The following is a 14249-nucleotide window of genomic DNA, read 5'->3' as shown; positions in this document are numbered from 1 at the left end:
AGATACCTGTCAGTATGGAAATAGTCCTTTCACGAGGTATCTTTCTGAGAAAAATCCTGACTTTCCGGGATTGTTATATCTTAATTTTGGACAAACCTGAAAGAGCCAACAAATATCTAAACTGACTCAGGTCCACACTGCTCTTATTTGGACACCACAGTCCCTGGTGGGGGCCCTTTTTCCCTATTAGGGATAAGTAAGGGTCCTGGCTCTTTGTTTTCTTCTAGTCTCATTTTCTTAAAAAGTAATCTGGTTTCACTTGTTAAAATATATATATTTATCACCTAATCTCTTTATTTATTTATTTGCAGGGAAGAGGAGGGAGAAGGGAAAGGGAAAGACACGGGCCTGCTCTCCAGAGGGAGAGCACCAAGTAAGCTATATTTTTGTTTATTTTAAACATACTTTTCACAAAAGGATTACCGTCCTGGTTTTTTTTACAATTGACTTCAGCTTTTTCATTTGAGAAAAAAGATGAAAAGATGGAAAACAAAGGAATTTTAAAATTTTTATTGTTTCAATTTTTTCAAAGTTTGCACACCTTATTACAGAAAAATTAAATATGTTTATTGTTACTTTCTAGTAACATTAGATAAAAATGTTAGTAAAGATGTTATTTGCATTATTAACTAATCAAATAAGCTGTTTTACCAACCCATGATAAATTACCTATTTTTCTTCTTTTACTCTGATTTACTTGTATTTATTCTCATAAGTCATCAGAATTTACTGACAAGTTTCTAAAAGACCTTTTTATTTATACAGAATATGTGAACCTAGCTCTAAGAGGCAAAGCTGACTTCCCCAGAAGGAGGCATCTAAGTTCTAAACTATTTATTTTATTTTTTAATCCTCACCTGAGGGTATTTTTCCATTGAGTTTTAGAGAGTGGAATGGAGGGGGAGAGACACAGAGGGAGATACATGGATGTGAGAGAGATATATTGATTGGTTGCCTCCCACACGCGCCCTCCACCAGAGACTGCAACCAAGGTACATGTGCCCTGGACTAGAATGGGACCTGGGACCCTTCAGTCCTCAGGGCCCACCTTCTATCCACTGGGCCAAACCAGCTAAGCCTAAACTATAATTCTTACACTGAAAGACCAGTGCTTACACATAGAATTTATCTCTCTCAGAGGACCAGTTCAATTCAAAGTGCTATTTTAAAATATTAAAAACAACATCCACTGTCTACTGTTAAGTTAGACTTTTCTTCCTTATACTTTAGATATGCTATTAAAACAAATCAAAACCAACATTAAAAGCACAACCATAAAAGCACACTTCAGTTTCAGGACCTTTAAGGCAGCAGAATGCAAAGTCACAATCAGGAGAGGAGCCAAGTTTCCTTCAATCAAAACAAACAAACAAACAAAACCCGCCAAATAGCTCTACCAGAAATATCAAATGAAGATCACCTTTGACTCTTCTCCAAACTTCCCAGTCAAAAAAGTATATATTGCATTGAGTCATCACACTTCAAATACATATGCTTTATGTGAATGCTAGAAGGCCAATACTTTACATGAGTCACTCTTACAAATTGGTAACATTTTCATATCTGATTGATCTTCACAAATACCCCATGAAGTACAGCAACTGGCTATTATTTACAACACAAATGGAAACAACAGGAACCCAAAACACTGTAGTACTTGCTCAACATAACTAAACATCTGACTCCAAATCCAATTTTTTTTTTTTTTTTAACATTCCATCGCACTGGCAATATGAACCAGAAGTAAGGTTTCAGGAAAGTGATTTATAGACAAGTACTAATGAAAAATTATTTTGACTTCCCGTAATGACAGAAAAAATCCTTTTACTCACTTAACTCATTTTCTAATACTTCTGTCAGAAAACTCTACAGGCCTTTAAACAGGTATCCACACATTAAATGCCCTTAAAATAAAAATCACAAAATTCATCAGTTAGTTGTAATCCTCCCCATATTACAGAGCTAAATTTCATTTTAGAACTCAATTTGAGATTTTTTTCAAGTGTATTGGACATGATCTTTGAAGCTGACCCATATTTTTTTTAGCTGTTTATCTAGTCAAAATTGCAGAACTGCCAGGAAGACAATTCTTGAAAATGTAAATTATCACTTACAATTGGCAACTTCCTCACCTTAACCACACACCAACACAAAAACAATCCAGCCTCTTAACAGTTCCGCAGTGTTAGATGAGTCTGCATTTTCTGTTTTAAAACACCCTTGGCTTTCAGGCCTTGCTGCTGTATCCACATTCTTTACATGCTCAGAAAGGGCTACTTCCATGATCTTAGCAGTACATACTTAATTTTTAGAAATCTTATTTAATTTGGATAAGTACAATTATACAACCTGAGCCACAATACTGTGAACAGTTCATAAATCAGACATGAAGGCTTATGTCCTGTAAATGGATCCAAATATCTATTAAGATATTGAGCCAACACAGTAAAATGGGAAAGAGATAAACCCCAATTTTTCAAGTCTGATAATTACAAAAATAAATGGACTATTCCTATAGAACAATATGGCCCTTCCTGTATGACAAAAACAAAAACAAAATGAGTATGTTAGATACGGTACAAACCGTATCTAACATACTCATAAAAGGAAACAAAAGTTAACAAAAATTCGAAGTATCAAACATATAAAACATAGTACTCAAAGCGATTCAATGAAAACAAATTTAAAATTCCAATTTTATAATAATTGCTTAATAGTTCCACTGTCAAATGCTTACAGAGTAACAAATGACAGATTTGCTATATCCAGATCTGGATATATTTTGAGATTAATATCCCTATATTTTATCATCTGATGGATTTATAAAAATAATCAAGATTGCACTGCTTTAACTGAAGAAATGCTTAGCAGATTTTTCTTTTATTTTACTCTACAAAGTGAAAACAGAGCAAAATCAGATGAGTTGTACAAATACTAAGAATTATTGTCATTTTTTTTTTTACCTTTCCAGTCCAACAAATGAACTCTTGTCCCTTTCAACCATTACTTTACATTTTTTTGTTGTTATTTATTTGCTTTTCTTTATAACTAGAATTGGTACACCTATCTCCATTTTTAAGTTCAGTTCTCTTTCTATAAAAAAATTTGGGAAATACCAGAAAGTATAAAGAAAAAATTCCTTGTGCTAGGCCAGCATGGCTTAGTAGCAGAGCACTAACCTATGAACCAGAAGGTCACACACAGTGCCATTCCTGGTCAGGGCACATGCCAGGGTTGCAGGCTCCATCTTCAGTAGGGGCAAGCAGGAGGCAGCTGATAAATGATTCTCCCTCATCACTGATGTTTCTCTCTCTCTCTCCTCTCCCTTCCTCTCTAAAATCAATAAAAATGTATTTAAAAATAAAAAATTATTTGTAATTTCACTTTTATAATTAAAATTATCCTTTCAGTCTTATTTCTGTGGACCAAAAAGGGACCACATACTAAACCTGACACGTTCAGGGGAGGTCTTTTTTAAAAAAAGAATTAGAATTCTGTTAACTTCAAGTTATGATAAGTAATGAATTAATATAAAAAAATAATAAATAAAATAATTACACCCTCCCCCCACGCTTTGCAATGTCAGGCTAATTTCCTTTTACCGAAACCGTCTCACTGCATCAGAGCACAGACCACAAAACCCCTCATGTTATTGTTATCGTGTTAATTGTTAACTGCTAGTAATCCTATATCCACAAATGTACAAGTGTATGTCTATTCGTTTTACTTTTTATCCAATCCCAAGATTTCCCCTGCTTTGTTTTCTCCCACCTTCCTAATCCTCTATTATCAATGGATTTCATGTAATCCTTATTCCTCCTCCTTTGATTAGAATGTATAAAGTAAGGTGCAAAGCTCCCATTCTCTGGAGCATTTTCTCAATCCACTGAGATTTTGCTTCTCAGCCAACTCTCAATTTGGCTCAAACTCATAAAAACGCTACAGATTTAAACGTTTCTAACATTGACATTTCAAACGCATATACTTGCTCTACATTCTATGTAGTTTACAAAATTAGAATCGCACTATTCTCTAACTTATTTTACTTAAAAAATAATACTTAGCACATTTAAGAATGATTTTAAACATTGTAAATGATTTTAATAGCTTCTTTAATTAGATCCCATCCTTAGGCAAAGGGTTAAAATTATACTTCAAAAGAATAACCGCCTTCCCTGCCCATGTGGCTCACTGGTTGAGCATGGCCCCATGAACCAGGAGGACATGGTTAGATGCCATCTGTGCACATGCCAGGGTTGTGGGCTCCGTCCCCGGTAGGGGTTGGGCAGGAGGTAGCCGATCAATGATTCTCTCTCATCACTGATGTTTCAATAAAAACCTATTTTTTTAAATAAAAAAAAGAGAATTAGAATTCTGTTAACTTCAAGTTATGATAGGTAATGAAGTAATTAATATAAAAATAATAAAATAATTACACCCTCCCCCCCCCTCACCCCCAACTTCCTCTTTCCCTTCCCTTTTAGGCTCAGAGCTCAGGAACGAATAATAAACCATTCACACTAGGATGGTGTGATCAACAGCACCGAAAATTTGGGGCCTAATAATATTAAAATCTTAAGCCAAAGGATATGAGAGGCTAAGAGTGACATTTCAAGCACTATCCAAGGGATGCGACCTTACTGGAAAATGCGAATCTCCTAAAATTCGTAATGCCTGTTCTAGCTGCAAGCAAACTCCATTCCGTTTTTTTCAATAAAGCTGGAACGAAGCAGTATAAATTTCATCCCTGCAACAAAGTACCTTAATGGACTGAGTTCGTTAAAACTGGCGCTCCCAACGGCAGAGTTGGACTCATTAAACAAGGAAAACATGTAAGGCTAGTAAGGCACTACATGGATAGCTAATCCAGAGGATTTCTCCATTAGAAAGGCCGGCCGACGCCAATGGGGGCCGCCGGAGGAGGACAAGGATATGGAGCGCCTGGTGTACGAGGAGAAATCTCACCTGCATTATTTAATATTTAATGTTTCTATTCCTGGCATCGCGGGGTTCAAACGTCACCAAAGAGAAAAAAAGATGGGCCGGCTGAAAACCCGGCAGGGTGGCGCACACCACATCTCACCATATGGATTCTCACCCAGCCCAGCCCGGCGAAGGGAGGAGGGTCCCCCGAGCCGCAAGCTTCCCCCGCACCTCTAGCGCAGGGTCTGCACGTGGCAGTCGGAGGCTGCAGGACCACCAGACCCGACGCCGCAGGAACCGACACCACCGGCTCCGTGCAGACTCCGGTTTCGCGGCCACACGCACCAGGCGGCGGGAGTCGAACTCGGAGCTCAGCCTCAGAGGAGACCGCGCCAATGCCTCTGCCAGGCGTCGGAGCCGCGGGTGCCAGCCAGGGCCCTGACAGATGGCCGCGACTCCTGTCCTGGGGTCCAAACCCACCCAGGGCCGTACCTGAAGGGGCACCGCCACCTCCGCCCCCAAGGGCTAGCTGTCGCGGTGGCGTTGGTCACAGCTCCGAGCCCAGTGACGCCTCTTATAAAAACAACAACCTGCTCGCAGGCGTCCGCTCCCGGGAGGAGGCGACGGACGGAGCGCCACAGCGCATGCTGGGACTCGTAGTCTCACCCCCAGCCTTACATCGGGCGGCAGCGGAGGGAAGAACTACGACTCCCGAAGAGCAGCGCAGCCCGCGGCGTGGAGACGACGGCAGGAAGCCGCGAGCCTCACAACATCCGGTCCGGGCGCTCCGAAGGCGGAGAGGCGCCGCTGAAGGTTGCTATGGAGACGGGCTACTACAATCGCTCCAAAGGATTCATGGTTTCAGCCCTGAGGACAGCTAGGGATTTTGATCACTAGCCCACGTTTTCCCTTCTCTTTCAGGCTTTAATTGGGTGTACTAAAAAAGCCGCATCCTTTGGCCTTCTCGTCATCTGCTGAAGAAAAAGACTGCCTTTGACGAAAAAAGAAAGATATGGAGAATGACCGGGTATGGCTGAGTGGGTTTGGACAGAGGGCTGGATGTTGTTGTTTTTTTTGTTTTTTTGTTTTGTGTGTGTGTGTGTGTGTGTGTGTGTTTTAATATTTTTATTTATTTTATTGATTATGTCTCACATAATTGTCCTTACAAGGGTATTTCTTGGATCACATGATCTCACACATCTAGAGGAAATAATGAACAACATAAACTGATGAACAAAAACAGACCCAGAGAAAGGGCTGGATGTTTTTGAATGTTGGTCTACTTTGCTTTCAATTTGGGGCATCCACCCTAAAAAACAAAAACAAAAAACTTCCTAGGCAGCCACTGAGCTACACAGATGCAAATGTACAATGTTGATGTAAGCCAGAATTGTTGTGAAGGTATAAAGGTGATTGGGGATGGTATGTTACTCGTACCCTATTGCAAACCATGAGGTGATGGCTTTGAACAACAACAACAAAATGTACCTTGTTCATTTTGCATTTATTTACATTTTACCTTGCTCAAATAAAGATATGAGCTACAAAAATATGTGCACTCATGCTGTTGATGGAAACTAGAAAGCTAAGGTTTAACTGTCCCCCAGTTGTGTGTGTGGGGGGGAGGAGTTAAGAAAAACATTAACAAGAAACATGGTGGGCCTCAACAGAAATAAGAGGGTGTCTCAAACATTATTACTTCAAACAAGTTATCTATCCCTTTTTGTGTTTTTTGTTTTGTTTTTGTTTTTTACTTTGGATGTTAACATCAACTGTGACATCAAAAAGAGAAAATATAATTTTATAATTACAGCTTCTCTAAGGAATATTTTTAAAAATATACTTTTATTGATTTCAGAGAGAGAGAGAAACATCAATGATGAGAGAGAATCATCAATAGGCTGCCTCCTGCACACCCCCTTTGGGGATAGGCCTGCACCTGGGCATGTGTCTTTGACCTTAATCAAACCGGAACCCTGCCATCGCTCTATCCACTGAGCCAAACAAGCTAGGACTAAGAAATATTTTTATTATTTCAACGGCTTCTATATTTTTTAATATGTGTTTATACTGAAGTACTTTGAAAAATAAAAGTGGCCAGGCTTTTTCTAATTCTAGGAAAGCCTTACAAATTAAATTAGTAAGAAAGCTACTGCCATCTATCTATTTGTAGGTTTGTATTCTTTCCCAGGCCAATTCTAAAACAGTCAATTTTAAAATAATCATTTACAATTTTAATTTACCTTTTTATCCTTAAGTAAAAAACAGTTGCTGACTGTTTTTTGCATAACTAACATAACTGAGAACTTAAAATAATGATTTTATTTTTCTTTGTATTAGACTATTTTGTTTAGTTTTATTTTAAACTGTATATAGTTTGAACTCCACATTTTAAGAATATAAGATTTGAGGAAGGTGAAACCCAAATAGAAAGCTGCAGTGAAGGCCTATGACAAAAAAAATAATGTGTATTTTGTTTCTAAGTCTATAAACCTTTGTGAATTATCCCGGAGGTCTAAAAGATTTAGGTAGACACTAATTTCCATATTGTGTGATATAAATTATATCAGTGGTCGGCAAACCGTGGCTCACAAGCCACATACGGCTCTTTGGCCCCTTGAGTTTTTAGCAAAGGCCAGCTTAGAAGTAACCTAATTGTTAATAACAATGTAAGTTTTAAAAATTTGACTCTCAAAATAAATTTCAATCGTCATACTGTTGATATTTGGCTCTGTTGACTAATGAGTATGTCAACCACTGAATTATACCAAAAGTTTATCAGCTAACTTATCCTCTATTTTACCTATAATTGTTTTTTTGTTTTTTTTTGTATTACATTTTGCACCAAAGCTGATTGAAATTTAGAACCAGGATTAGAGGGTGATTTGATGAGAGTCCTCTATGAATGAGGCTCTCCTGGGCAACCTGACTGGGTGTCCATAAAATAAATAAGAGTTGGTACTTTTCCCCACAAATCACAGGACTTCCACCTAAGAGGCTTTCCCTGTGCAGAGGAAACCTAGACATTTTGAGAAAAGCTGTCCTGTTGACACACCATAGGATGCTGGGAGTTTATTATTATCCAATGTCTGTGCTCTTGATATTAAAAAAAAATTTAAAAATTAATAGGCAGCATCAAAAAGAATAAAGAGCAAGATCTGATGAGTTCTATTTCTAATTTTGCCAGCTTCCTATAAGATATATGACTATTATATGGGTAAGGTCCCTAGGCCTGGCCAGCGATCGGGGCCAATCTGGGCCTTCCAGCTGCTTGCTGGGACCTCCCTTCCCTGGTGGCCACCTGCCTGGGCCTTCCTTCATTCTGTGCCACCTCCTGGCAGTAAGCACACATCATAGCGAATGACTGAACTCCCAAGGGGACACTTTTCATATTAGACTTTTATATATATAGATTGTAGTATACTAATGTAGTGTTGTTAACCTGCAAATTTCAGAACTGAATTCTGGGAGAGCATACAAAAGCATTGAGGTAAATGTGCAAAAAAGCAATTTATCTCTACATCTATTTTTCCCCCCAGTATATCTCCATAAGGCAGATTTTTAAAACCAATTTTTATACAAAGGGGAAATGATAATGACGAAGGGTTGGATCATAGGTTGATAATCATTTAAATCTGAACAAAGGAAAAGAAAAAGTGTATTAAATACTTCACATTTGCAGATTTGAACTCAAGCTTTCACAACTAATAGGTTATGGACATTGGTAAATTTAACTTTGCTGAGACATTATATATAACTAGAGGCCCAATGCATGAAATTCATGCAAGGGGCTTGGCCCCCACTGCCACTGTGGCCAGGAGCCTCTGCCTCGGCCCCCACCTCCACAGCAGCTACCTCTGTCTCGGCCCCTGCCGCTGCAATTTGTCCAGAAGGATGTCCAGTCAAATTAGCATAATATGCTTCTATTATTATAGATAACCCAGGAATTCAGGGTGAGTTGGGTTACACTAAGAGGAACCTAACTAATCTGTTCCAAATATGCAACTTAGAAAAAAGGCTTTGTCCTCACATTAGTCTGACAGAACAGCTCTAAACATTTATATCTCCTTTTAGACTTGGGGAAACTGAGGTTATATGCTTGCTAAATGTTAAGGATTTAGAAATCTTAAAGGATCTCAATTTCATGAATTATAATCTACTGTAATGAGTTCCTTATATATATTTGGATATTGATCCTTTATCAGATGTATCATTGCCAAGTATGTTCTCCCATACTGTGGGCTCCATTTTTATTTTGAGCGTTTCTTTAATTTTTGGCATTTTTATTATATGTCTGGGCATGGGCCTGTTTAGATTCTTCTTGCTTGAGACTTTCTGTGCCTCCTGAATTTGTATGACTTTTTCCTTCACCAAGTTAGGGAAGTGTTCTGCCATTATTACTTCAAACAAATTCTCTATCCTTTGCTCATTTTAGTCCCCTTCTGGCACTCTTGTAATGTGAATACTGTTACATTTTATGTTGTCTCACAGCTTCCTTAAGCTGTCCTGTTTTTAATTGTTTTTTTATTTTTGGTTCTCTGATGGAGTGATTTTTTTCTACCCTGTCTTCTAATTCATAATTCAATCCTTGGCTTCTCTTAATCTACTGTGTATTCCTTCCAATGTGTTCTTTATTAGTGTTATGTCATTCTTCCTTTCAGACTGGTCTTTTTTCATAATTACTATATCTTTTCTCATGCTATTGAGCATCCTTGCCATCCTTCTGAACACTGTATCTGATAAGTTTCTTATCTCCATTTCATTTAGTTCTTCTTCTGGAGAATTCTCTTGCATATAGGGCTTGTTTTTTTGTCTTGCCACTTTGGGTGCCTGTATGGGTTTGTGTCTGTGTATTAGGTAGGTCTGCTACGACTCCAAACCTCTAGTGCAGGACAATGTCAGAGCTGTTTGTGACTGGCCCTAAGTACTCTGTTAGGAGCTCTCAGCAATCCACAACTTGTGTTTCTCTCTGCTGGGGCTGGGTGCCTTTGGAAAGACCAAGATGTGCACCAGGGTCTGCTTTATCTAGCCCCAGCCTCCAGAGATCCACCTCTACCTGCAGCAGGATTGATAGTGATTAACCTCAGGCTATTGACCACAGTGTGGGGCGAGAAGACTTCCAACAGGGTGGGGAAACTGCCTTCCCCTAGGCCAGAGTTTCCCCAACTTTTGACATATGTGTACCCCTTCTATAATTTTCGTAACGCTGAGTACCCCTCATACTCATGAGAACGGGCACAGCACGGTGCAGTGCATATCCCCACCAAACTCCGGTGCAACACGTACCCCCACCAAACTCTTCCCGTACCCCTGGGGGTACGCGTACCACACTTTGGGAAACACTGCCCTAAGCAAAAACCACTTGGATAACAAAGTTCTGCCAGAGAAAGATGTCCTCAGCAGCATGAGTTGAATGACTCAGCACAGTAAACCAAGGTGGCTGCCCTCTGAGCTCCAACCCCAAAGCCCCCAACCCTGGACTCTACTCACACACCTCCAGTCCATTCTGCCCTCCCTTTGCTGGAGCCCAAGGTGAGTGGTTGCACATAAAATTTTATGCATTGGCCCTTTAAGAGGGTGTCTGTATTTCAAGCCATCTATCCTTGTCAGGCAGCAAACTTTTCACAGCCAGATGTTATGTGGGCACCTTTCTCAGTTCTGGTGCTCTGGGCTGGGGAGCCAAGCTTGGGGTTTAGACCCCAGAGTTCTCAGTGGGAACTCCCGCCACAGCTGAGATATCCCTCCTGAACTTCAGCTGCTGTCTGTGGGAGCCCGACCAGCCCTTTCATGCCTCTGTACTTCGTACCAGTCTTTATGCAGTCTCCACTTTCCCTCCATGGTTATCGGGGTTCTCTCCAGTTCATCTTCAGTTGATTTTTGGGGGTAGTTTTTCTGTATTTTAGTTGTATTTCCAGTTTGGTCCTGGGAGAGTGTAAGTGTAGCTTCCACTTACTCTGCTGACATTTTGGAATTCCTCTGTCCATTTTTTTAATCAGACGGTTCATTGTTTTGTGTGGGTTTTGGGGCTTTCGAATTATATGAGTTCCTTATATTTTTTTAAAAAAATTAACTCCTTGCCAAAACTGGTTTGGTTCAGTGGATAGAGCATCGGCCTGTGGACTGAAGGGTCCCAGGTTCGATTCTGGTCAGGGGCATGTGCCTTGGTTGCGGGCATATCCCCAGTGGGGGGTGTGCAGGAGGCAGCTGATCGATGATTCTCTCTCATCGATGTTTCTAGCTCTCTATCCCTCTCTCTTCCTCTCTGTAAAATCTCAATAAAATATAGTTTTTAAAAATTAACTCCTTATTGGATATATAGTTTGCAGTCATTTTTCCCATTCTGTAGGTTGTCTCATTCTGTTCATGGTTTCCTATGCTCTGTACAAACTTTTTGGTTTGATATAGACCCACTTGTTTACTTCTGCATATGTTACTTGTGCTTCTGGTGTCATATCCAAATAACTGTTGTGAAGACTAATAATATTTTTTCTTATTTCTTTCCTAGAGTTTTGCAGTTTCAGGCCTTACATTTGTAAGTCTTCATTTTGAGTAAATTTTTTTTTTTTTTAAATATATTTTATTGATTTTTCACAGAGATGAAGAGAGAGGGATAGAAAGTTAGAAACATCGATGAGAGAGAATCATCGATCAGCTGCCTCTTGCACACCCCCTACTGGGGATGTGCCTGCAACCAAGGTACATGCCCTTGCCCGGAATCGAACCCGGGACCTTTCAGTCCGCAGGCCGACGCTCTATCCACTGAGCCAAACCGGTCCCGGCCATTTTGAGTAAATTTTTTAAGTTAATTTTGTGAGTGGTATTAAATTAGGGCTGGGGCTAAGTTTTAATAGTTTTGGGGTCCCCCCCTAGAACTTTATAATTGAGAATGATTTTATGTGTTTGTATTTTAGGATAAGAAAAGTACGTTAGCTTCAACTTCAGACACAGAAATGAAACCTCAACAACTGCCTACTTGTGTGAACCCTGGCAATCCTGTGTTTTCATGTATGTTGGATCCAAAAACACTCCATACAGCTACCTCACTATCAGAGCCTAAGATGATTATGTATAAAACCAATTCAAGTACTTATGGTGAATTTTTACCTATTCCACAGTTTTTCCCCTGCATTTATATTCCAAAAGAGCAAGAATTTTCAAGACACATCAGACTTACGGGACTTTATCAAAATAACACTCTAAATACTGCACCTGACAGAACTAGAACCCTTGACTTTCCTAATTTTCAACATACTCTATGAAAATATATTCTTTTGTATATTTAACAGAAAATATCCTCAGGATAGAAAAAAATGAGTTTTAAGTCTAAGGCTAGAATACCTAATTGGGAATATGGAAAGATTTTAATTTTTAAAAAATGTCTTCAAGCAATAAAGTATTTCATCTGATAACTGAGTGACTTCTTAAAAATGTTAGAATAGCAGAATAAAAGGTAGAAGCATTTTTGTACATCCTAGCTTTATTTAGTCCATGTATTCCACAATCTTAAAAAAAACTTTCATGATCTAAATTGTCTTCTGTCTATATTTATCAAGACAAAGGAACACAGGAACTCTTAAGAAAAAGATTGAATTAAGGAAGACTCTGACCAGTAATTTCCCACTTGTGTGTTATTTCAAGTAATGGCTTAGAACCTGGGGAAATGTTAATTCCCTCTGCTAAGCTCATGGAAGAGAGGACATTTTTAAAAATTGATTTTAGAGAGAGAAACATCAATTTGTTGTTCCACTTATTTATATATTTATTGGTCGCTTCTTGTATGGGCCCCCTGACTGGAGATTTAACCCACAACCTTGGTGGATCGGGATGACGATCTAACCAGCTGAGCTACCCTGATAGGGTGAAAGGACTTGTTATTCATTCATTTAGCAAGTAATTATTTTTTTAATTGATTTCAGAAAGGAAGGGAGATAAACATCAATAGTGAGAGAGAATCATTAATGGGCTGCCTCCTATACCCCACACTGGGGATCAAGACCGCAACCCAGGCAAGTACCCTGACTAGGAATCGAATTGTGACCTCCTGGTTCATAGCTTGATGTTCAACCACTGAGCCACACTGGCTGGGCCAGCAAGTAGTTATTGAACACCTATTTATGACAGACACTATACTATGTAAATGTAACATAAATAAAAGACAGTCTTTTGTTGTTTTGTTACCAGAAAGGACCTGGCCCTGAGCAGGTCTGCCTAGGCCACTGGTAGATTCTTGACTTCGTGCAGGAAAGATTTCACAGTATGAGTCCAGGTGATTTTTAGAAGACATTTATTAAAGCTGGGGTCAGTGAAACCAGGAAGGGCCCAGGATAGAAGAAGCAACAGGGGAGGGACCAGGTAGGGAATTGTGCCTAGGCTGGCCTGCTTTGGCTTACTGAGAAGTCAGAGAAAGGGGGCAATAAAATATTCTAAAATATTATGTTTATATGGGGTGTCCCAAAAAATGTATAAACACGCTTTGAAAAATTATAAAAGCAATGTTTTTTAAAAATACTTCTGGAAGTTTGCGTTACACCAATTCACTTTTGCAAATGACCTACATTCGTACCCATTTTCTCTAACTGAAAGAAATCCAAAGAGGATTTTTGTTTTTACCAAAAAGCTGTTACTGTCACTGTTTCTATTTTTCTCTTTGTTTTAGGTTCAGGATATTAACATCAATTAGAATGAATAATCTTGTGAGTCACTAGGGGATCAGAAAAGCTTGACCACCTATTTACATAAATGGTTTGATGTGAGGAAAGAGCTCACTCACTGCAGCTTCACGAAACTCTTTCAGACACCCCCACATTTGTTATTTGGTAATGGCTCAAGCAAGAAGAAAAACTGGTCCTGTTCACTTCCTCTAAATTGAGGCTCTGCACAAGATTTTTCAGAAAAACAATGCAATAGAATTTGAATATACTAGCCTTTTCTCCACTTTAACTATACAAACCATTTTCTCTTCTGTAGATGCTCAATATGTAACAAGTGGAGTCAACTTTTTAATATATAATATATAGTTATTACCCTAACGTTCTTTACTATGGCTGGTGTTTAGGCCTTATGTTTTGTTGTTATTGCTAAAATTCTCATATGAATATCTCCAAATTGAACATATTGTCTGGAATGCCATTAGGTAGTCATTCTGTGCCTATTAAAGTGGAGGGACTACAAGGCACTAAGAGCCTGCCCTCAAGGAGTTTAGATTCTAATAAGTCCTATTAGGGGAAAACAGATTAACTAGTAAAAACGTGTATAAACATGTATACGTATATAATGTAAATATTTTTTTAAAATACTTATTTATATGGAGTGTCCCCAAAAATGTA

The 14249-nt window shown here is 39.0% G+C and overlaps 2 protein-coding genes across 12 annotated transcripts in view; one reads left to right on the top strand and one right to left on the bottom strand.

Moving 5' to 3' along the window:
- CCPG1 (cell cycle progression 1) overlaps positions 1-5543 on the bottom strand; it is a 71262-nt gene extending 65719 nt beyond the window's left edge. For 8 of the 10 annotated variants that reach the window (XR_014794354.1, XM_084876243.1, XM_084876236.1 and 5 more), the window contains exon 1: positions 5416-5543. The gene's annotated coding sequence lies outside the window, so the exon portion shown is untranslated. Of the gene's footprint in view, positions 1-5154 lie in introns of all 10 variants that reach the window. The other 2 variants (XM_084876240.1, XM_084876242.1) reach the window with 2 other exon arrangements.
- A 169-nt stretch (positions 5544-5712) lies between these two features.
- Positions 5713-12926, top strand: PIERCE2 (piercer of microtubule wall 2). 2 transcript variants are annotated; one of them, XM_084879654.1, is made up of 3 exons: positions 5713-5950; positions 11429-11455; positions 11835-12926. In XM_084879654.1, the coding sequence occupies exons 1-3, from the start codon at positions 5936-5938 to the stop codon at positions 12180-12182; spliced, it is 390 nt and encodes a 129-aa protein (XP_084735780.1). In that variant the 5' UTR covers positions 5713-5935; the 3' UTR covers positions 12183-12926. The 2 variants fall into 2 exon arrangements, with proteins under 2 accessions (XP_084735780.1, XP_084735781.1); XM_084879655.1 differs by lacking the exon at positions 11429-11455 and having other exon boundaries at positions 5817-5950.
- Positions 12927-14249: the final 1323 nt, after the last annotated feature.

This window comes from Pipistrellus hanaki, assembly GCF_964339955.1.
Source record: "Pipistrellus hanaki genome assembly, chromosome: 1".
Taxonomy (NCBI): domain Eukaryota; kingdom Metazoa; phylum Chordata; class Mammalia; order Chiroptera; family Vespertilionidae; genus Pipistrellus; species Pipistrellus hanaki.
Note: the sequence above shows the minus strand (reverse complement) of the source record. Positions and strands in the feature narration are given on the sequence as shown.